General features: G+C 49.9%; 2 protein-coding genes across 2 annotated transcripts in view; one reads left to right on the top strand and one right to left on the bottom strand.

The window, feature by feature from the left end:
* Positions 1–22475, top strand: part of LOC137466329 (zinc finger protein 420-like) — a 127726-nt gene that overhangs the window by 27456 nt on the left and 77795 nt on the right. The window lies entirely within an intron of this gene.
* Positions 17033–18613, bottom strand: LOC137466326 (olfactory receptor 14J1-like). Its single transcript, XM_068178088.1, has one exon. It carries the CDS (start codon positions 17963–17965, stop codon positions 17033–17035), a length of 933 nt encoding a protein of 310 aa, XP_068034189.1. The 5' UTR covers positions 17966–18613.

The raw sequence follows: 22475 nt of genomic DNA, 5'->3' as shown, positions 1-22475 counted from the left end.
TACAGTGGTCAATCCAGGCTTGCCCTCTGTTTCCTTTGTTACTGTTTTTACTAAATATTTTTAGGCAAGTCCTTTTCCACACTCCTTAACTGAGGTTTCTTACCATTCCTCAGGTATCTCTCAGTCAACAGGCACTGATAATTCCCATCTACAAAACAAAGTTATTACCTCAGTTGCTTTGAGTTCTATCTCTATAGGGGATAGATTCAGTACTCAATACCTATTGCAATGAGAACATAGATTTTGTGAGCTCCAATACCAATCATTCTCATAATTTGAACATTTACTTACAACCCAGTTAGCGTGTCCAGCACTGGGATGAATCAAATAAAGTATACAGTATAATACTGATGGTAATTTCCCTTCTTCCTTGTACAAGTCACAGGCTAAGGCCAGAATGTGAGAACTCTGATTAAAATAATCTTGATCTTCCTGTTTGAAATGGCAATGTTCCTCTCCTAAGGAGGTGTCGGAGGCGTCTGAGGACTTATTTAGGCAGTGCTTAAAACCAATGATGTAAGCTTTGCCTTATTTCTCAGTTAGGTGTTATTTTTTGTACTTTCCTTGGTTCATTTGGGTTTTCCCAAACTATTACCACCCAGTCCCAGTCGAAAGTCAATTTGGTATCACCCTGTTTAGATGTGATAGTCCATTCTTCAAGGTTCTTCACAAGTTCTTTGATTTTGCTGTCGTGAATTCACCCTCTTTCCGTGGTTCAGATTGCTGCTTTAGTGGTACCTGGAAAGGACTTCTTAATAACACAGTGTTAAAAGAAAGACAATACTGCATTAACTTTTACCATTAGTTTTCTTCAAAACTTTCTGGGTTTAACTAAAAGCTTTTTCTACAGCTGCTTCTTCTTCTTGTATCCAGCTGTTTTAATAGCTGCAGAGGCCAATTCTTCTTGTGAGCTATAAGTAGTTAAATAGAAAGACCAGGCCAATTTTAACACGACATGTATCACATCTCTTGTTTTTTTACTTTTTGGGCAACATTTAACTCATTCTTCAGAACAAAAAGCCTCCTTTTCTTACGAACAAAAACCAGAAAGAGAAAAGAGTTCTTGCTTAAACAAATAAATCACTTTGTGAAAGTCAGCTATCTCTGCCTTGATCTTATCTCTAGTGGTGGTCTCTTTCTTTTATTTTTTTTTTTTAACAGTCTTGCGTTTAACTCTGTCCTTCGCCTCCCTCTCTCTTTTTCTCTCCCTCTCTTTCTCTCTCTTCACATTTTAACATCCACATTCCAGCATCAGTCCACCTTCTAAGATCAGTCCACATTCCAATGTCTCAGAGAGGTAAGTCTGCCAACCACCCCCCCACCTTTTTCAACTTCTTTACAAATTAAATTACTTTTGTTATGTGCGTTTTGCAAGCATGCAATTCATGGCACTCTCCACCAAGGCTACTAGACACTCACAGCTGACACAGTACTAAAACTAAACACTTGTTTTTCTATCACATTTTTTTTCATTCACAAGCTCAAAAAGGTTGTAAGAACAAGGTAAACAACAACTTACTTCCAAAGTGACTCTACCTGCACCAAAAAATTTAAGACAATGCTAGTTAGTGCAATGCAATTTGCAACGAAGCCAAGGTTTGATTTGGGAAGGGCATCTGAGGACACAGAGCATGAGTTTTACAAATCCATATTTTGAAGAGAGAATGGCCAAAACATGAATACAGTGGGGGGAGACAGAAAGTAAGGAATTTGTCTCTGCAATACCTTCTCTTTGAGTGCTAGGAAACGCTGTTCAAAGAGGCTCCTGTGGTACAAACAATAATTGGATGGAAAGAGGCACTCTTGAATTTAAGCTTTAATGTCACAATAGGAAACAGCACCTGAGCACTGCAGTGGTGAAGCACCCTGCCTGCAAACTCACTAGAGGCAAGCTACTGCTGCCACGCTGCAGGGCTACCTGCAGCACAGAAGGAATCATGACCAAGCCCTCCCTGCAGGCCTGGGTAAACCACACAAGGAACCCACAACTTCTTCATAGCTGTCTAACTTATTCCAGAAATAAAACTTCAGCAAGCAGAGATTCCCCTCCACCATTTTTTTTTTAATGTTTGTGTGTCACACACCCACAGTGATGCTGAAAGTAACAAATTAACAGCTTACATTAGAAGATACTGAAACCTTTTCTTCATCCAGCTTTGTGTGTTCCCATTTATATATGTAGCCATCTCCAATTCGAGGTCAAAAAAATGAGCCCTATTTTTCAGAAGTGCTATGCATGCACAACTCTAGCTGCTGTTCTAGGTGCACTGCAAGTAGTCAGCACTTCCAGAAACACAAACAAAACAAAAAAACTAAAAAAGCAGAACACATTTGGGTACATGTAAAAGGACTGGCTGGAAGAAAAAATGTTTCTCATTGACCTGCCAAGTAGTTGGTGTTACCTTTAGTTTAACTTTACACACTGAGAATCATGTGACTGAACAGCTTCACATCGATTCAAAATAAATTAAAAGTAGGTTTGGCCATGTCACAGCTGTAAACTAGTTTTTCAACCTTAGAATATAGCAAGTTACAAATTTCAAGACGAAAAATCACAATGCAAATTGAAAAAAATAATTTAAACTACTTGTACACAGTAATGGGAAAAGAATTAGCTGAATCAACAGCTCAATTAAGACATTTGCTCAGTATGAAGCATCCTTCCCTATTTCCTTCTCTAGCCCAAACTTCCTTGTTAATTTTTTTTCTTGTTACTTTTACAGTATCTTTGCTCAAACTATAATATTTTGGAATATTTAACAGACAGGTTCTTTTTGCCCCTGTGTCTACTACAAATTCTAATTCTTTTTTTCTTGGCGACCCACTTTTAAAGTTATCACAAACTCTAGATGGTATTTTTCCCTTAAAAAAATAGAGCCTCTAATATCCCTATTCTTCTTCTTTGCTCATCTCTTAGAAGATTTTCAGATCTGTTGCTCTCTTAGGACAATCTCTCTTATAATGTCCTTTGCTCTTACAGTAAAAGCAGACATTCCTGGAATGCTCCTGAGACTTGGTTTGTATTGGGGTTTTATTTTTTTTTGTTCCCCTGTCTCTACTACTGTCATATCTAGGAGTAGTGTTTGTGTGTTTTTGATTTTTTTCTTGTAATTGTTTTCTCACATGGTGACTGCCACAATCCTTGCTTTTAGTTTGGCTTTGGCCACAGACTTTCTGAGCCTCCTTTAATAAATCATCTAATGATTTGTCATGCTGATCTTCAATTTTTTTCCATTATCTGGCCAAGCACAAAGTTAATCTTTAACAAAGCTTATCTCATATCAGTCTCAGGATCCATTCTGGAATGTTGCCTTATATTTTTCCCAAGTCTGTCCAACCATTCAGTTGGAGCCTCCCCTTTCCCTTGTTGTGCCTCAAAAGTCCCTTCAGCATTTTGCCCTCGAGATGATGCCCCTTTTATTCCCTTGATTATTAAATTACAATACTCATTCATATGTTTTCTCCCCTCCTCATTATTTTGACCCTGCTCAGGAGGTGCAGTTGGCATTTTGTCCTCTCCAGGGAGGGGATGTGGTTTTTCTTTACTCCCGGCATTGCTTGCAATTTTGATCATTTCCCTTTCTTCTGGAGAAAATAGTATCTTTATTATCGACCACATTTCTTCCCAGGTATAAATGCTTGAACCTAAAAATTGGTCTAAGTGTTCAGCAGTGCTTATGGGATCCTTCAAAATCCCTTTGATTTCCTCTTTAAAATTCCTGACCTCAGAAGAAGTTAAAGGAGCATTTACAAACTCAGTTCCACCCTCTCCCATCGGGACCTCTCTTAGTGGAAATAGATCCCAGTCTTTTTCTATAGCCTTTCTCCCGTGTTGTGAGGAAAAGTTTGGAGAATGTTGTTTTCTAACTGAACTTCTCGTGTTCCTATAAGGGTCGTCCTCCAGGTGCGAGTTTTTTTTTTTGGGCTGCAGCTGCAGTTACCAGGGGAACGGAGCTCAGGGGAGCATGGGCAGGGTTCGCTGCCGGAACAGCCAAACGAGGGGCGAGGGGGCATTTCCAGGGGATACCAGCCGGGAGTGTGGTTAATGGCGGCTGGGTCAGCTGTTCCCAGCAGAGGCGAAGCAGCAGCGGCGGTGCCCAGAGCAGCTGGCACGGTCAGAGTCGCTGGGGATGGGGCAGAGGAAACAGCCGCAGGAGGAGCTGCCAAGGATGGGACAGACGGGACGGACGGGACGGATGAGAGCCCGCCAGGCGCGGCTGGCAGAGCGGCCACGGACCAGCCGGGCGGGATGGGGGCAGGGACCGGTTGGGCAGCCGCGAGCAGCGAGACGGGGACTGGTACAGAGGCTGCGGGCGGCGAAACAGGCACCGGGACAGGCGCCAGCACTAGGGCAGGTGGAGCTGAAGCGAGCGGCTCGCTGGGACCTGAGACAAATGCCGGGATAGGGACAGACGGAGCTGAAACAAGCGGCGAGCCAGGGCTGAAACAAGGGGCTCGGCTGCGAGTGGTGTGGTTCCCTCTTGTTCCACTCCCTTTTCCCCTTTTTCTTCCTTTTTACTGGTTTTCTCTCCCATTTTTTTTTTTCCCAAAATCTTATCTATTCATTCCATGCTTTTTTTTTTTTCCTCACATTTTCTAACAACCTAAATACTACCTTCTTTCAACTACCTGTGCAAATAAATCCTTTCTCTCACAAACCATTCGACATAATACACCTCCCTCTAAGAAATAAAGCTCAAAATAAACAATCTACATTACATATCTTCCACTCATTTCCATTTACTCACCTTTATCTCTCGCTCACTCTCACTCACATTCACACCCTCAAGCCTGTTCATTCATACTTCTGAACTTTACAATACTGTTACATATACTTTCATTCGTGCACACTTACTTTTATTTAGCTCAAAACAAACAATCTGCATTGCATATCTTCCACTAATTTCTATTTACTCACCTTTATTTTCCACTTACTTTCGCACACACATCTACACCCTCAGGCCTGTCCATTCATACTTCTACATTTCCCTTTATTTTATTGCACAGAGGAAGGAAACGTTAGCAAACCTCTTAGACTTACACAAAGGGATTTCTGTTGCCAGAGAATTGTGAATCGTGTAAGCCCCCACCCTGACCCCTTCCACCTCCCCGAGGTTTGGCTATCCCTCTTCCCTAGAGATAGCCTCAGAGTCAGGGGTTCGGACCTCCGTACCTTGCCCGATCTGGACTCCCCACACCCCCTCCCCCAGGGGGAATGGGTTAGACGACTACTTTATGCAGCCGCGGTGCTGAAAGGTCCTACGATATTGAGCCATCCTTGCTTTGGGGGCAGCCTCTCTGGGCTTCAGTACCGCTGGGCCTCTGGGAAGGGCCCTGAGTTACTCAATCCTGGGTGCTCTCGAAGGTTAATATCTCAACCCAGCAGACTTTTTCACTCAAGTTTTTGCAGGGTTTTGCCTAAGCTCCCACCCTCAGGGGACTTGTTGGTGCGGGACCCACCATCGCGTACACAACAAGTAAAGGTACCTTTTGTTTGCCTCTGGTTCCAATTCACCTTTGAGGCTGGCTGCAGTCACAACTTCCCCCTCACGCCCAGGGGAACAAGGCTAGTTTTGTGGGTTTTGCCTAAGCTCCCACCCACAGGGGACTTGGTGTGGGACCCACACTCGCGTACACAACAAGAAGGTACCTTTTATTTCACCTAATAGGTGTTACTGGCCGGTGTTGGTATTCTTGGATATCCCTCAATCTAGCTGTGTTGTCCAAAGCAGAATTTTTAGGGGCCCCTCCCACACATTTTACCTTTTGAATTTTTTTCCTCCAATTAATTATACCAAGAAAAATCTCTTTTTACCTTTTATTCTTCTCTAATTAATTATGCCAAGAAAACCCTCTTTTTACCTTTTATTTTACCCAATGGATTATACCAGGAACACCCTCGGCTTCTTCTCTCCAAGGGGTCCCACTCTTTCCCCGAGCAATCCCAATTTTCCCCGGGGGGATTCTCTCACTCTTTTATCATTCGCTTCGTCTCTGTACTGGCCACTTTTCTCACGAAAAAGACGGAAATGCAGCATGGGAGACTACCGCACTCACTTAGCAGGTCTGGGGTACCCAGCTCGCCTCTCATTCACACACATTCATCCCCCCTTATCCACCCCATCCCAACAAATACTTACCTATCCCTTGTCCTTGGGTCTTTGTTCTTCGTGTACACTTTGGTCTTAGGGGCTAATTACCGCGGTTTTAGGGAATCCTTTCCCTTTTCTTTGTTTTATTGTCTCCTTTTGTCCATCGGATCGTAACCTGCATCTGTCGGTAGCACCAGGGGAGCAGAGTGAGGCTGCCTAATCAGGGCAGGATGCATCTTCCTCACACTGACTCTCCTAAGGCACCGTCAGAGAGGTGTTAGGAACCATCCTCTGCTACCATTTGTTATAAACGCCAATCACTTGGTTTTTAAAATTTTAAAAGTTTAATAATAATAAAATGGTTATAAAAATAGTAATACAATTAGAGTAATGAAAATTTAGAGTTAGGACAATTACAAGACAATAAAAAGCAAAGAATTACGGACGTCCGGATGCTCTCGGGCACTTAAGCCCAATAAGCATGCCTTATGAAGAAAGGAATAATCTTTAAAAGCAGTAGCCTGTTGCATATTCATACATCTCATACATGATGCATAAATTCCTTGCAAATTAAGAACTTTTCTGTTTTTTGTCACCTTCTTCCCCTTAATCCTGGTGGTTCCATAAAGATGGAGAGAAGGTGGAAGAATGTTTGTCTTTTCCGATAAGGAGGCAGTAATTCTTTAAGGGCCCCCATCATTGTCATCTCTGTGTGAAGAGTTTCTTCATTATCTCATCTCTTGCTTCAGCTAGTAAAAAAAAACCCCACATACATAGGCTCTATTTTAACTACAAAACTACATTTACCATACTATTAAAATGTTAATACAGCACTTCTAATCAATATAACATAATACATCTAGTATTCAATTTAATATTTGCGAAAAGCCAATCATAAAACATGCATTTTTCACAGATGGGATGGGGCCAAGCTGGCTGCAGGCACCGGCCCTGCGGCCTGGCTCTGGCACTCTACCTTCTGCAGTGGCTGGAACTGCTCCACCTCTTCAGGCTGCTGTGCTGGGGCAGTCCCAGGGCCTTCTTTTTCCTCCTTCCCCCAGGCCAGCTTGGGCACGCTCGCAGGCCTGTGCTCTACGTCGCTGCCTGGATTCATGGCTGCTTGCAGGAGAAGGTGGCTTGGAAAAGGTCCGAGTCAGCAAGTGCTGCAGAGTGAAGTCTTGGCAAGGCTACAGGACAGCAAGTCCTGCACTCTGGTCTTGGGGGCTCCAGCCACAAGGACAGGAGACTCCTCATCAAGAAACGTGCTAAGCAAATGCCACAGTCTGCCCTGGAGGGCACCTGCAGAAGAGAAGCCTCGGGAAGGCCACAGGTCACCAAGTCCTGTGGTCAGGCCTCGAGGTCAGCTGCAGGAATAAGGCCTCGGAAAAGCTCCAGTCAGACATGAACGAGTGCGCTCTGTGGGGGCTCCTCACGGCACCGCTCTGTCCCATCCTGTCCCATCACGTGCTCCGAGCACTGTGGCGTGGTCTTGTCACCGCCAGCTCCTATGTCACCCCATGTCACAAAGGGCCCTTGGACACGCTGTCCCGTTCCATGCCACGGTGACCGTGCTGCACCGTGTCACAAAGGGCCCCTGCACACACTGCCCCCTGCCCTGGGGCCGCCCCCAGCCCACCCAACTTGGCTCAGGTTGGAAGGAATCCCTCACCCCATGTGTCTAAGACAGCCTGACAGGATCTTTAGGAACGGCTCAAACCGTCAGCAAACGCTGCCCTGCTCTGCAGGCTCAGGGCAGCAGAAGGAGCCCCCAGGGCTGCCGACGCAGCCGCACTGGGAAGGGCACGGGGCCTTCACAGAAGCTGGCACGGCCTCCTTGGGACACGTCCCGGCTGGTGGCCATCCTAAACCCGCGGGTGTGACACAGACAAGGAACGTGTGGGCCAGGGCAGGAATGGTGCTCTGACCCCTGGGGCCCGGGGAGCGCTGACATCAGCAGGTGTGGCACAGTCCCTGCCCAAGCAGACCTGCCACCCCCCGAGCCCTGGCAGCACCGGTGCCCGTCTCCTGCCCCAGAGACCTGTGCCCGTGGGGGGCTTCTGTGCCAGAGGGAGCCAAAGCCCACGTGCATTGGGGGCTGCGCTCCTGCCTGCAGGGGCTGTTGGCAGGAGCACCTGGAGCAACGCTGGCAACACTTGGTCTCTGTCAGAAGCTCTTACTCCATGCTGAAATTATTTTCTCATTGAAGTTATTGCCTTCAGAACAAAAAAACACCTTAGTGGCGAAGGCACAGAAGAATCTGGCAAGTAAGAATCCTCAATTCAGGAAAGCTTTACTTCCTATTGCTCAACTCAAGTAGTTCCAAGAAGTTGCAAACTTCCCAAATTAATTGGGATGGCCTGAGGAGGTGAAGATTTGGAATTTTGCTTCCCATCTCAAAGCAGCAACTCATTTGCCTTAACCTCATCCACTGAGGGTCACTTTACAGAACAGAGCACTACACAAAAAAAGGGCAAAAACAAGGGCCACTCTTTGGTTTTCTAGGAAGGGATGATAATATCCTAATTCTCTTAAGGAATAAACGCTCTCAAGAAATGAAAGTCCACTGGATGTTACAAAAGTATCCCAAACAAATGAGTAGATGGCAAAAGGGCTAATCCTCCCCCGGTACAGATATCTGAGTGGCCAGTAAAGTACAGCTCTCCCCTCTTGTTCCCTGCAGGAGAATCAGGACCATGAAGAGGAAAAGTCACAGATATTCCTTCTGGCCTCCATAACCAAAGCTGTGCCAAAGCACAGATGCTGCCTTCAAACTGACTCAAATTCCAGCCTAGACCTCTCACCTTCCAGACAACTCCTTCTCCAACACCCCACCAGCACCAAGCCCCCCAAACTCCCACACAGAAGCCCTCAACACCCCGCCAGGAGCCCCAGCTGTCCCTGTCCCACCGCAGAGCTTTCCCACCCTCCAGCACACGCCCTGGTTCCCTGCAGGTGCCGTGGGATGGCACTCAGGAGGATCTGCTCCAAGGCCTTCCCCTGGAGCACGCTCAGCCTGCCAGGCCTATGGATCCTGGATCATCCTTCCCACCGAGCCTTCCTGTGCACGGCTGCTCCATTTGCACCTTTGCGCTCAGCTCGGACTTCTCCACTTCACCAGGAGTGCTGGGAAAGGATGGAGAGCAGCCTGGCAAGCTCTTTCTCCAGCTCCCTCTTTACCCTGGGGAGGGAGAACATTCCACAGGAAAGCAACTGGTGCCACAAGGAGCGGGTGGCCTCAGGCACCTTTGGGGATGGAACAAGGCCTTGGTTTGACATGAGTAAGCGCAAGCAATTCACATGAGTAAACAAGTAATTAGCACAGACATGCCTAAGTACTTAGCAGCAGTTAGCATAAGAAAAACCTGGCAGGCCTAACTTGACATGAGAGTGACCTGACAAAAAGCTTTAGACACAGTCTACCAGAAGAACTAAGGGCAAGTGTGGAATCAGCCCTGTGCAGGGAAGCCCTGAGGAAGACTTTGTGCTGCTTTGGGGCATCCAGACCGCTCCTGGCCAGGGCCTGGACATCAGCTTCAAGTATGGGAATCTGACACAATGTACTTCCAACCGCCTGCCTATGGAATCACCTCAGCAGTGTAAAGATGGATGGTGATTTTGATACAACTCCCACATCAACCCACTGAAATTTATATGTGGCAGCGAAACATTTCAGTGGGTGTGGACTCCTGCCCTCCTGCCAGGTCAATAAAAGGGCTTTTGGCTGATGATGCATTTGTCTGCTGATTTGTTTGAATGAGGGAGACCCCTCAGGACTGCTATATCCTGAGGGAACACCGTTGGCCTTGGCCTGTAGGCACCTGCACAAGCTTAAAATCAGCTGCCTCAGCTTCCAGGACCTCTCTTGGCTGGCATCCTGACGTGGATGCAGGAGTGCTGTGAGGCACTGCTGGGACCCAGCGGGACAGGACCGGCTGTCTCATGTCCACGTAGCATGCCTTACACACCAGGGCCATCCCGAAACCAGACAAACACTCATGTGTCAGCACAGGGGAGCAAGGAGCACTGGGCTCCTCTCAGGGTATCTCAGCTGGATATAATCCTGCATATCCTGTCAGAAGATAAACCAAATTATATCCATCCAACATGTAAACCACATACAAGGAACTCAGTACATGAAATGTTATATAATTGCATTATTTCTGAACCATAAATGAGAAAACCTTTCAATTAATTTCACCCTTACCTCTAATCTGCAATATGCCACATATTTATGACAAAGACACTAGAGATAACTGAATTACTGTTCAAGGAGTTGGTAATTTGTATTAAATGTAGCCACAGGGTAAAGGGACTCAGAGCTGGGCACAGGATATGAGGTGTGGCCTCCCCAGTGCCCAGCAGAGAGGGACAATCAGAGCCCGGTCCTGCTGCCCACACTATTGCTGGCACAGACAACCAGGATGCCCCTGGCATATTCCTGACCAGAATCCCTCCCTCCCCACCCCGCCCCCAATCCCTGCAATAAAGAGTGGACATTTTCCTTGGCCCTACTTTGTTATTAATCTTTTTAAAAAACACACTTTTTATAGTCTTACACAGTAGCCACCAGATTAAGTCCAAATGGAGCTTTTGCATTCCTGATGATCTTTCTCCAGGAACTTGGGGCCAAGTGCTGGGACCCACGGTGGGCTGGGTGGGAAAAGCACTTTGGCACTTTTGCACAGAGCTTCCTTGGAGATGTTTAGGGGAGAAACTAAGGTGGGACAAGAGAGAGCTGCAGATCATTGAGAGAGGAACAAGAGTAGGCAAAGTCAAGGGGCAAAGGCATTAAGAAGGCCTTTGTGTCCAGGGGCATCTGCATGGAAACCACCAGGCTTCTGGCAGAAAGGCGGCCATGCCCACCAGGCCTTTGTGACCCGCAGTGACATCGTGCCCCGAGGCCATTTTGACACATGTGCATGTCATGACCCTGCTGCCCCACCACCCATGCCAACAGCAAGGCAGCCTGGTCAGGGAGAGCGGGCTGAGGAAGGATGACAGCGTTGCCTTTTGATCTGCACAGATGTTGACTTTAGGTGTGGGCTGCTTTCACAGAATCACAGAATGACTGGGTTGGAAGAGACCTTCAAGATCATCAAGTCTAACCCATGCCCTAAACACCTTAACTGGCCCATGGCACCAAGTGCCATATCCAGTCTTTTTGTGAACATTCCCAGCGATGATGACTCCCCCACCTCCCCAGGCAGGCCATTCTGATATTTTATCACTCTTTCTGTGAAAAACTTCTTGCTAGTCTCCAACCTATATTTCCCCTGACACAGCTTGAGACTGTGTCCTCATGTTCTGACATTTGTTGCCTGGAGAAAGAGACCAACCCCCACCTGACTACAAACACCTTTCAGGAAGTTGTAGAAAGCGATAAGGTCACCTCTGAGTCTCCTTGTCTCCAGGCTAAGCAACCCAAGCTCCCTCAGTTGTTCCTCACTGGATTTGTGTTCCAAGCCCCTCACCAGCCTTGTCGCTCTTCTCTCGAGCATCTCAACATCCTTCCCAAACAGAGGGGCCAGAACTGGACACAGCACTCATGGTACGGTGACACTACAGGGGAAGAATGCCAAGCACACCAGTGCCAAGTACAGGGGAAGAATCACTGCCCTGCTCGTGCTGGCCACACCATTCCTGATCCAGCCCAGGAGCCATTGGCCTTCTTGGCCACCTGGGCACACTGTCAGACCATGTTCAGCCGGCTGTTGGCCAGTACCCCCAGGTCCCTTTCAGCCTGGGCACTGTCCAGCAATGCCGCCACCAGACTATAACATTGCAGGGGGTTTTTGTGGCCAAAATGCAGGACTGGGCACTTGGACTTATTAAATTTCATGTTATTGGAATCTGCCCATCCATCCAACCATTCCAGGTGTCCCTGCAGAGCCCTCCTGCCTTCCAACAGATGGACACACACTCCCAGTTTAGTGTCATCTGCAGATTTACTAATGAAAGCCTCAATCCCCTCATCCATGTGGTCAATAAAAATATTGAAAAGAGCTGGCCCAGCGCAGAGCCCTGAGGGACAGCACTGGTGACTGTCCCCAGCTGGATGCAGCACCGCTCACCACCACTCTCTGGGCCGGCCATCCAGCCAGTTCTGAACCCAGCACAGAGTGCTCCTGTCCCAGCCATGGGCTGCAGCTTTTCCAGGAGTGTGCTGTGGGAGACAGTGCCAAAGGCCTGGCTGGAGTCCAAATAGACACATCCACAGCCTTTCCTGCATCCACCAGGAGGGTCACCTGGTCATAGAAGGAGACCAGGTTGGTCAAACATGACCTAGCCCTCCTAAACCCCTGCTGGCTGGGTCTGACACCCTGGCCATCCTGGAAGTGCTGTGTGATGACACTCAGTGTAAACTGTTCCATGACCTTATCAGGTACTGAGGTCAGGCTGACTGGCCTGTAATTACCAGGATCCTCCTTCTCACCCTTGCTGTGAATGGGCGTCACATTGGGCAGCTTCCAGTCATCTGGGACCTCACCAGTGAGCTAGGGCTGCTGGTAAATAATGGAGAGTGGCTTGGCAAGCTCATCTGCCAGCTCCCTCATCACCCTGGGGTGGATCCCATCAGGTCCCATGGATTTATGAACATCCAAGCAGCTCAGCAGTTCTCTGACTGCCTCTTCTTGGATAATGGCTGCACCATTCTGCTCCCTGACACCATCTACCAGCCCAGGAGGACAGTTTTCCTGAAGGCAAATCATCTCCTCACTAAAAACTGAGGCAAAAAATGGCATTAAGCACCTCTGCCTTCGGATCTGCAGTTTCTAAACTCCCTTCCACATCTAATAAAGAACAATGGTTGGTCTTACCCTTTCCTTTTATCATTGATGTATTTGTAAAATCATTTTTTATTATCCTTTACAAAAGTTGCCATTTTAAGTTCAAATTGTGCTTGGGACTCCCTAATTTCTTTCCTACATGTCCTAGCAAGCCCCTTAAATACTTCCTGAGAGACCTGACCCTCCTTCCAAAGATGATACATCCTCTTTTTATTCCTAAGTTCCTTCAAAACCTCCTTGCCCATCCAGGCTAGATGTTTGCCTTGTCGTCTCGTCTTTTGGCACAAAGGGATAGTCTGTTCCCTTGCCCTCGAGATCTCTGTTTTTAAGCATGCCCACTTTTCCTCAACTCCCTTGTTTTTAACGGCTGCTTCCCAAGGAACTCTCTGAATAAGTCTCCTGAATAGGCCAAAGTCTGCCCTCCGAAGTCCAATTTAAAAGTCTTATTAGTGTTCCTTGTGACTTCACCAAATATTGAGAATTCTATAATTTCATGATCACTGTGCCCCAAGTGACCTCCACCCACCACATCTCCCACCAGCCCATCTCTATTTACAAACAACAGATCTAACATAGTCCCTCTCCTGGTGGGCTCACTCACCAACTACGACAAAAAGTTGTCCTCCACAAACTCTAAAAATTTCGTGGACTGTCTCTTTTCTGATGTATTGAGTCCCCAGCAGATGTCCAGCAGGTTGAAGTCGCCTACAAGAACAAGGGCTGATGATCCTGAAACATTCTCCAGCTGCTTATAGAATGAGTTGTCCACCTCTTCTTCCTGGTTGGGTGGACAGTAACAGACTCCCAGTAGGATGTCAGCCTTGTTGGCCTACCCCGTAATTCTCACCCATAGACATTTGACTTTATCATCATTAGTTTCAACATCCGTAGCATCAAAAGCTTCCCTAATGTAAAGGGCCACCCCTCCACCTCTTCTCCCTTTCCTGTCTCTCCTGAAGAGCTTGCAGCCATCCAGTGCAGCGCTCCAGCCATGTGAGTCATCCCACCCTGTTTCTGTGATGGCAATTACATCATAGCTCTGCTGCTGCACCATGGCCTCCAGCTCTTCTGGTTTGTTACCCATGCTGTGTGCATTGGTGTACAGGCACCTCAGCTGGGCTGCTGATTTCACCCCTAACTTAGGCTTACCAGCCATGGGCCTGCTTCCAGACAACCCAGCTGCATCCCCTTCCCCTTCAGACCTAGTTTAAAGCCCTCTCAACAAGTTCTGCCAGTTCATGAGCTAAAATTCTTCTGCCCTTCACAGAAAGATGGAGCCCGTCTGGTCCAAGCAGGCCAGGTGCTGTAAAAGTTGCCCCATGATTAAAGAATCCAAAATTTGTGCAATGACACCAACCCTTGAGCCACTCGTTGATAATGTGAGCTCTCCTATTGCTTTCAGCGTTTTTCTCAGACTCCAGAGGGACTGAGGAAAAGACTGTCTGTGCCCCTGTCCTATTAACCACCTGACCCAATGCCCTAAAGTCCCTTTTAATTGCCCTGACACTCCTCTTTTCAATCTCACCACTGCCAGCCTGGGGTAACCGCAGTGGGTAATAATCAGAGGGCTGAATCAGCCCAGGCAGTGTGTCAGTGATATCCCGTACCCGGGCCCCAGGGAGGCAGCAGACCTCTCTGTGGGGTGGGTCTGGTCAACATATGGGGCCCTCTGTTCCCCTCAGGAGGGAGTCACCCACCACCAGGTGGACACCAGGTGTCCTTCTATAGCCTGACAGTGGGAGGTGTGGGAGACAGCGGGAACCAAGGAGAGCATTGGTGCCCTGCCAGACCTCATGGAATCAATGATCCATTGTGACACTGCAGGGCCCTGGGGCACCACGATGCCATTGTGACACTGCAGGGCCCAAGGATCCAAGGGACTTTGTGACACCAGAGGGACATTGTGACACTGGGAGGCCTCATGGAATCATGGAGACCATTGCGATACTCTGGGGCCTCATGGAACTGTGGTGACACCAAGTTGTCTGGGGGTGTTGATCTGCTGGAAGGCAGGAGGGCTCTGCAGAGGGACCTGGACAGGCTGGATCCAGGCTCAGATCCAACAAGGTGAGGTTTAACAAGTCCATGTGCCAGGTCCCGCACTTTGGCCACAACAACCCCTGCAGAGCTACAGGCTGGGGACAGAGTGGCTGGACAGCAGCCAGGCAGAAAGGGACCTGCAGGGACTGATGGACAGCAGGCTGGACATGAGCCAGCAGTGTGCCCAGGTGGCCAAGAAGGCCAATGGCTCCTGGGCTGGATCAGGAATGGTGAGGCCAGCAGGAACGGGGCAGTGATTCTCCCCCTGTGCTCAGCACTGGTTGGGCAGCACCTCCAGTGCTGTGTCCAGTTCTGTACCCCCCAATTTAGGAAGGACCTGAAGGGGCTGGAGCGTGTCCAGAGAAGGGCAACAAGGCTGGTGAGGGGTCTGGAGCACAAGTCCTGTGAGGAGCGACTGAGGGAGCTGGGGTATTTTATCCTGGAGAAGAGGAGGCTCAGGAGAGACAAGGCGGTTTCAGGGCACAGGCTGGACTTGATGATTTCCAAGGTATTTTCCAGCCTTGCTGATTCTGTGATTCTCTGAAACCACCCTTGGAGCAGTTGCAGGAGGAGCCCTAGTCCGCCTCTTCAGAAGCTCCAGCAGCCCAGGTCCCTCAGCTTCTCCTCACAGCCCCAAAGCCCATCCTGTCAGTCCTGCAGAGCCTCTGCAGCCCCTCCTCACTGCCTAGAACAGGCAGCCCCACAGCCAGACACAGCAGCCCAGATGTGCCCCCCTGGCCTGGGCTGCCTCTGGCAAGGGAGCAGCACGAGGCACCGCAGGAGCCTGCAGACAATTCCTGCAGCACTTGTGGGATGATCCTGCACCCCAAGGGACGATCCCATGGTGCCAAGTCAGGAACTGGAATGGGGAGTGGGGCCAGAGAGGAAAGGGCAATCAGGGATGGGCTGTTTGCAGGGGAGGGAACAGGGATGGGCAATAGGAAGAAATCTGTAGCAGGAAGAGTAAAGAAAGCAAAGGTGAAGCCAAGGAAATGCTCAGGGCAGTTTGGGGGTGGCTGCCAGGCAGCCCTGGCTCTGAGCAACAGCGTCTGCAGTGGGACAGGAAACTCCCAGCTGATGGGAACAAACTTTCTGGCTGACTGCAGAGGCCAGGACAAAGCTGAGTGGTTTCCCTGGCATCCCCCAGCCCTTCCTGGCCCCAGGGGCTGCTGGCATTTGTGCTCCCTCAGGTTCATGTCCCCACAGCAGCAGCATGGGGGTGCTCCCGCCTGCTGTGTGCAATGCAAACAGGGGCTCCTGAGCCAGCGCTGCCGTGGCTGTGCCTGCAAGGATGCGGCACCTGTGTGAGCTGGGGGAGAGGCCAGGGCTGCAGAGGGGGGATGTTGTTGGCAGCTCCATGAGGACGCTCTGGGACGCTGCCCTGGGCTGTCCAGCGCACTGGGGATGGATCAGCCCCTGCTCTGCTGCTCCTTCCTGTCTCCCCCAGGGCCCTTGCAGAGCACCAGCCATGCTGTTTGCCCCCAGCCTGCCCACGGCCAGCCTGGGGCTGCTCACGGGGGTTTTCTGTGCTGAGCACTGGCCTGGCCGTGTTCTTGAGAGAGCCTGGGCAAGGAGCCTGGAGCCCCCAGGCCCTGCCTGAGGCGTCAGCGCTGCCCCAGCAGTGCCCATGGGCTGTCCCTGCTGCAGCCCCGGCACTGCCACCCCCAGGACTGTGCCCGGCCCCGAGAGCACTCAGGCCCTGCAGCAACACCAGGGCCACCAGGGCAGCGGGGCAGGGCCATGGGAGCAGCACTGGCAACACCAAGTGCTGCTGCTGCTGGGCACAGCTGCTGTGCCAGCACTGATCTGCCCCAGCTCTGCACACAGACATTGCTGCTGCAGCCCCAGAGAAGGCAACAAAAGGGCATCTCTGCAGAAAACTTTTCTGGGACATCCTTTAGTTCCTTTAAAGCCACCAAGTGCACAGCCCCTCATTGACACGGCCACAGGTAAGGTGGAGAGAAATAAAATGAGAAACGGCACAAATAATGTCATTTCCTTGTGGACAAATTAAGAAAGGAAAACAAAGAAGAAATATTTTCAAAATGAAACCAACAAGAAGTATCAAGGATGACTTTTATTTCAAGTGATTTGCAGAAATTGACCAGCAGTTTAATGTTTCTGCAATTGCCTAGTGATCAGTCTCCTCACTGCAGCCTTGAGCTCCTGGTTCCTCAGGCTGTAGATGAGGGGGTTCAGGGCTGGAGGCACCACTGAGTACAGAACTGGCAGGGCCAGATCCAGGGATGGGGAGGACATGGAGGGGGGCTTGAGATTGGCAAATGCTGCAGTGCTGAGGAACAGAGAGACCACGGCCAGATGAGGGAGGCAGGTGGAAAAGGCTTTGTGCCGTCCCTGCTCAGAGGGGATCCTCAGCACAGCCCTGAAGATCTGCACATAGGAGAAAACCATGAACACAAAGCAGCCGAAGAACAAACAGGCACTAACTGCAATGAGCCCATGTTCCCTGAGGTAGGATTTGGAGCAGGCGAGCCTGAGGATCTGGGGGATTTCACAGAAGAACTGGCCCAGGGCATTGCCATGGCACAGGGGCAGGGAAAATGTATTGGCCGTTTGCAGCAGAGCATTGAGAAAGCCACTGGCCCAGGCAGCTGCTGCCATGTGGGCACAAGCTCTGCTGCCCAGGAGGGTCTCGTAGTGCAGGGGTTTGCAGATGGACACGTAGCGGTCGTAGCACATGATGGTCAGGAGGGAAAGCTCTGCTGAGATGAAAAAGACAAAAAAAAAGAGCTGTGCAGCACATCCTGTGTAGGAGATGGTGGTGGTGTCCCAGAGGGAATTGTGCATGGCTTTGGGGACAGTGGTGCAGATGGAGCCCAGGTCGCTGAGGGCCAGGTTGAGCAGGAAGAAGAACATGGGCGTGTGCAGGTGGTGGCCGCAGGCTACGGCGCTGATGATGAGGCCGTTGCCCAGGAGGGCAGCCAGGGAGATGCCCAGGAAGAGGCAGAAGTGCAGGAGCTGCAGCTGCCGCGTGTCTGCCAGTGCCAGCAGGAGGAAGTGGCTGATGGAGCTGCTGTTGGACATTGGCTGTGGCTGCACATGGGGACCTGTTCATGGAGAAAGGACAGTGACAATTCAGGAGAGGCTGCTTGGAGCCAAACCTGGGCCATTCCCTGCAGACTGTCCTGCTGGGACTCACCCACCCTTGTTCCTGCTCTGGGAAATCCTTCACCCAGGTCCCTGCCTGAGCTCCAGTTGTGCTGGCTGAGTGTGCCAGGAGCAGCCAGGGCTGTGCGTGGGGGCTCTCGAGGAGCCATCCCTGCCCCACTGCCCTGGGTTTGTGGCCATGTGGCAGAGGGACAAGGCTGGATATTCAGGATTTGTCAGGGGAATCACTCCTAATGCAGAAAGCGTTGGTAGCATCTGCACTCCCAGGTCTACAGGACAAGGATAGCAGTGAGAAGATGTAGGGAATGTTTTTCCTACCCACACATCATTCCTGGCTCTCTGAGGTTAGAAATCACCAGCATTCCTACTGCCCTCAGAGTTTGCCACTGAGATATGTGAACAGCAAGGGATTCCCTGTGGCTGAGGGCAGGTGAGGGGCTGGATGGGCTTGTTCCCAACTGCCCTGGCTTTGCACCTTTGGCTGCAATCAGAGCACGGTCACACTCCTGGGTCACCCTGGGATAAACCAGACCCTGCCCAGAGCAGAGGGATCCCTGAATCTCTCACCCTCTCCAAAGGTCTCTGGGCAAGGTCTCACCTGTGGCATCTCTGCACTTCCCCGTGGGACATTCAGGGAACTCCCAGAGGCTCTGGCACAGCTCTGCACCCAGGAGGGCAGCTCAGAGCTGGGAAGGGCACAGCAAGGAGATCCCTGGGTGTGCCCATGATGGGAGGGGCTGAGCTCATTCCCCTTTCCCATGGACTGCTTTGCCCTCAGCCCCACAGGTCCCAGGGAAGCTTGGACACCCCATTCCCATGGACAGCCCTTCATGGCAGGAATGCCAAGCGCAGTGCCTGACTCAGCTGCTGCAAAGGCCAGAGCCTCCCTGAGAGCACCAGATAACACTGACAATATCAGGGGAGTGCAGAAACAGGAGAAGATGTTGTGGTGCTGTGCCTGAGAGGGCAGGGCAGAGACAGCCGGGCACTCAGGACAGTGTTCCCGTGCCCAGCTGTGCCCGGCACCTCCCACACACCAACAGTGCCCTCCTGCCCCAGCACTGCTCTGTTCAGCCCCCTCTGCTTCCCTGAGCATCTCCCTGGGCCTGGACATTCCCTCCTGAGAGGTGCCTTGTCCCTGCCAGCGCTCACAGAGCCCATCCCACCCTGGGTGCCCTCGGCCCGGCCCTACAGAAACCTGCCTGTGTGCAGGGCCCTGGCTGGGGCAGGGTCTGTGTGCAGCTGGGCGAGGGCAGCTCAGGAGAGCCCTGCTGGGCCCTGCAAAGGTGATGCTGCTGCTGTCCAGGGCTGAGGAGTGGCTGGAGGCCCTTTGGGAGGCTGCCAGCAGAGAGACTGACCACCCAAAGTCACAGTTCTGGAGTCTCTGTAAATGTTCAAACATTCCTCTGATGATCCTGTGTGTCCCTTTCAACTCAGAATGTTCTGTGATTCTGGGATCACAATTCCTGTTCTGCTTCTCTCATCCCCCTGTTGTCTATAATCAAAAGAGAAAAAAATCCCTTGCAACAGTGTTAGAATAATAAAGTGAAAACCAGACCTTTATTGGAAACTTCCAGGTGTCCCAGTGGGGATGGGGCACACCCAGCCAATAATTTCAACAATTTATTAAGGTTGATTAATTAGGATATTTAACAGGAACATTTTATAGATGTTTCAGTTGCCCCAGTTACAAACCCCTGGCTCAACCCATTGGAGTAGGTCCAAGGAATTCTTTGCCCCACTTTTGGCTATCACTGCTCACATTCAAAAACCAAAACATTCTTCTTGTAGGTCCTCTTCCTTATAAGAAGACTATATAGTATTTAAAAAATGTATTTAGACAGGTTATTGTTCTAAAATCTAAGAGAAAGGTAAGGAAACATACTAGAGTTAATTAAGGTTTATAACTATATTAAGTATATAATAGTAGTTAAATAGAATTAATTAATAGTTTAATAGAGTTAGGTAAGGATTATAGATTTATATTTATAAAATTGTAATTTACACAGATAGGAATATATGAAAAATGTATAAAAAGCAAAACTCTTTTTGTCATCACCCCAACTTTCCCATCCTGCTTTAAGCACGAAATTCAAAACACTCTCAGCAAAGTTCCTGATTTTTACAGCAATCCCAGGTTTACCTTCTTTGGGAAGTGTCCTCCAAAGCTGTGCTCAGGCTGGTCTGGAGCTGGGAGCAGCCCTGCCCCAGCCAGCACCTCTCAGCAGCAGCACTTGCCCGGCTCAGGGTGGCTCCTTCCCCCCACATCTTGTCCCCCAGTGCTGGGAGCAGCTCCCCGGGCCGGCTGAGAGCTGTCCCTGGCAGGCAGCAGAGTCCCTGGCCCAGCACAGCGCCCTGGGCTGCAGGACCCTGCTCTGCAGGACAGCCCTGGGCACCCCTGGCTGCTCTGCACAAGAGATGATCAGAGAATGTACTCACAGAGTCTGTGGGCATTGGGATGTTCCAGCTGTAGGAGATCACTCCAGGAGCTGCAGCTGCATTGTCCTGCAGCCAGAGGTTCCTGTGCCAAGGGCTGCCAGTGATTCTGCCCCAGGCACTTCTCAGCACCTTCCCAGCCCTGACTGATGGAAGCTCTCTGTGCCTCTGTGCTGTGCCCAGGCTGGCTGCAGGCAGTGCCCCAGCCCTGCTGGGCTGGGAGAAGGGCTGCTCATCCAGAGAAATGTGCTTTTGAAGCTCTCCTTGGTTACCAGCATCACCCTCTGGGCCAGGAGCCCGGCCCAGCTCAGCAGCACAGACACAGCACAAGGACTTTAATGACCCTCTGGGGCTTTGTGCTCAGGCCCTGAACATCAGGCCCTGAGAGGGAGCTGCAGAAATCTCTCCAGAACTCCAAGTCAGAATCCAGCTCCAAAGTTTCTTTGACTTTTAATGGGTCCCACTGAGGGACACGACTGAGAAAGTGTCCCCAGGCCCCAGGCAGAGCAGAGAACTGGAGGCACTGATGACAGGTGGGGACAAAGAGAAGCCAAGTCCGGGTGCCCTGGGGCACAGCAGGGTCTGTGCCACCAAGGGCTGTCAGGAGACACCTTGTCCTGAGGCACTGGGGCCTCCTGGCACAGCCCCAGCCAGGCTGGGCACTGTCAGCCCCTTGTCCTGCCCTCAGCATCCTCCCCTAGCCCACATCCCAGTGGCTTCAAGGATGTGCTGGAAGGAGTCCCTGGGGAGCCTTGCTCAGGAATGGCCCTGGGGGCTCCTTCATGCTCCCAGGGACTGCAGGTTTTTCAAAGCACTTTTGCTTTTGCCTTGGAGTCTCTGAGAGCTTTGTGCAGTCATGGCCTCCAATTATCTGCTGTAATTAGTCCCTGGAGAGGCTTTGTCAGGAACAACACTCAGTGGGGCTCATTAATACTTTGAGATACTCAAGGAGTTTAAGGTACTTTGGATTTTCCTTTCCACACTGAGTCTCTGAGAGGTTTTTTTGCCATTCTGGCCTCCAGTTCTCTCCTCCAAGGAGTCCATGAGGAGCCTGTGTTGGGGATGGACCTCATTGGGTCCCATTAATGCTTTGAGACACTTTGGGTTTTTTTCTCTGACTTTGACTCCTGGACAGGTTTGTGCAATCTCCTCTTGGGCCCTGAGGTTCCAGGGCTCAGCTCCAAATGCACCACGGGGCTCTTTAGGATAAGCACGTCTTACCAAATCATGGCTCTGCCTTTATTTCCCTCTGCTCTAATGTAGTTCCTTAGGAATGTTTCCTTTTACAGTTATGGAGAAATATTTCAAAGAGCTTCTAAGAAATATGTATTCCTATTTTAAAGAGTGTCTTTATTACTGTTCTCTTTAGAGAAGAGCTGATTGCAGCATTCTGTGATTGATATTGATGTAGGGCCGCTCCTAAGGAGGTCTGGCCAGGTCAGAGAAGTTTTACCTTGAGGTCTGACCCAGTGTGGACAACCTTGCCCCACATTCCCCAACCCCATATGACAAACAATTTTCACTTTCAAAAATTTAACTGGTTTATTAAGACCTTGTCAAAATTCAACAGAAGAGTGAATAAAGAATAAATGCAGTTTCCGGAGCAAAGGATTCAGTCATCTACTGTGTGCTCATCTACAAAATGGATGTTCTGTCTTTTATAGCTCCAGCCCCTCCCAAAGTCTTGTCAATCCACTCCTCCTTCGCTGTCCAGTGGTGGAGATCACTTTCTTACAGCTTGACTGGAGCTCAGGCGCTGCCATAGCAACAAGCCGACCCTCCCAAATGCCCTGACTACTGAGGGCATTCCATGATAACAATGCAAGGGGTAAGGGAAAGATAACTATACACCTACACAACTTCTCATAACATATACTTAATATTCACCCCTTAACTGTGAGAGTCACCATAGGATTACTCATCTTAAACAAACCCCCATGTTATTTTTCTATAAGTCATTATGCTTGAACAATTAAGTAAAATAATTTCT

The sequence above is a fragment of the Anomalospiza imberbis genome, unplaced genomic scaffold (genome assembly GCF_031753505.1).
Source record: "Anomalospiza imberbis isolate Cuckoo-Finch-1a 21T00152 unplaced genomic scaffold, ASM3175350v1 scaffold_175, whole genome shotgun sequence".
Taxonomy (NCBI): Eukaryota; Metazoa; Chordata; class Aves; order Passeriformes; family Viduidae; genus Anomalospiza; species Anomalospiza imberbis.
This window is presented reverse-complemented; position numbering and strand designations above follow the sequence as displayed.

What these genes read in the sequence shown, in the direction of transcription:
- LOC137466326 (XM_068178088.1), bottom strand. Translation starts at nt 17,965, where the DNA reads ATGTCCAACAGCAGCTCCATCAGCCACTTCCTCCTGCTGGCACTGGCA.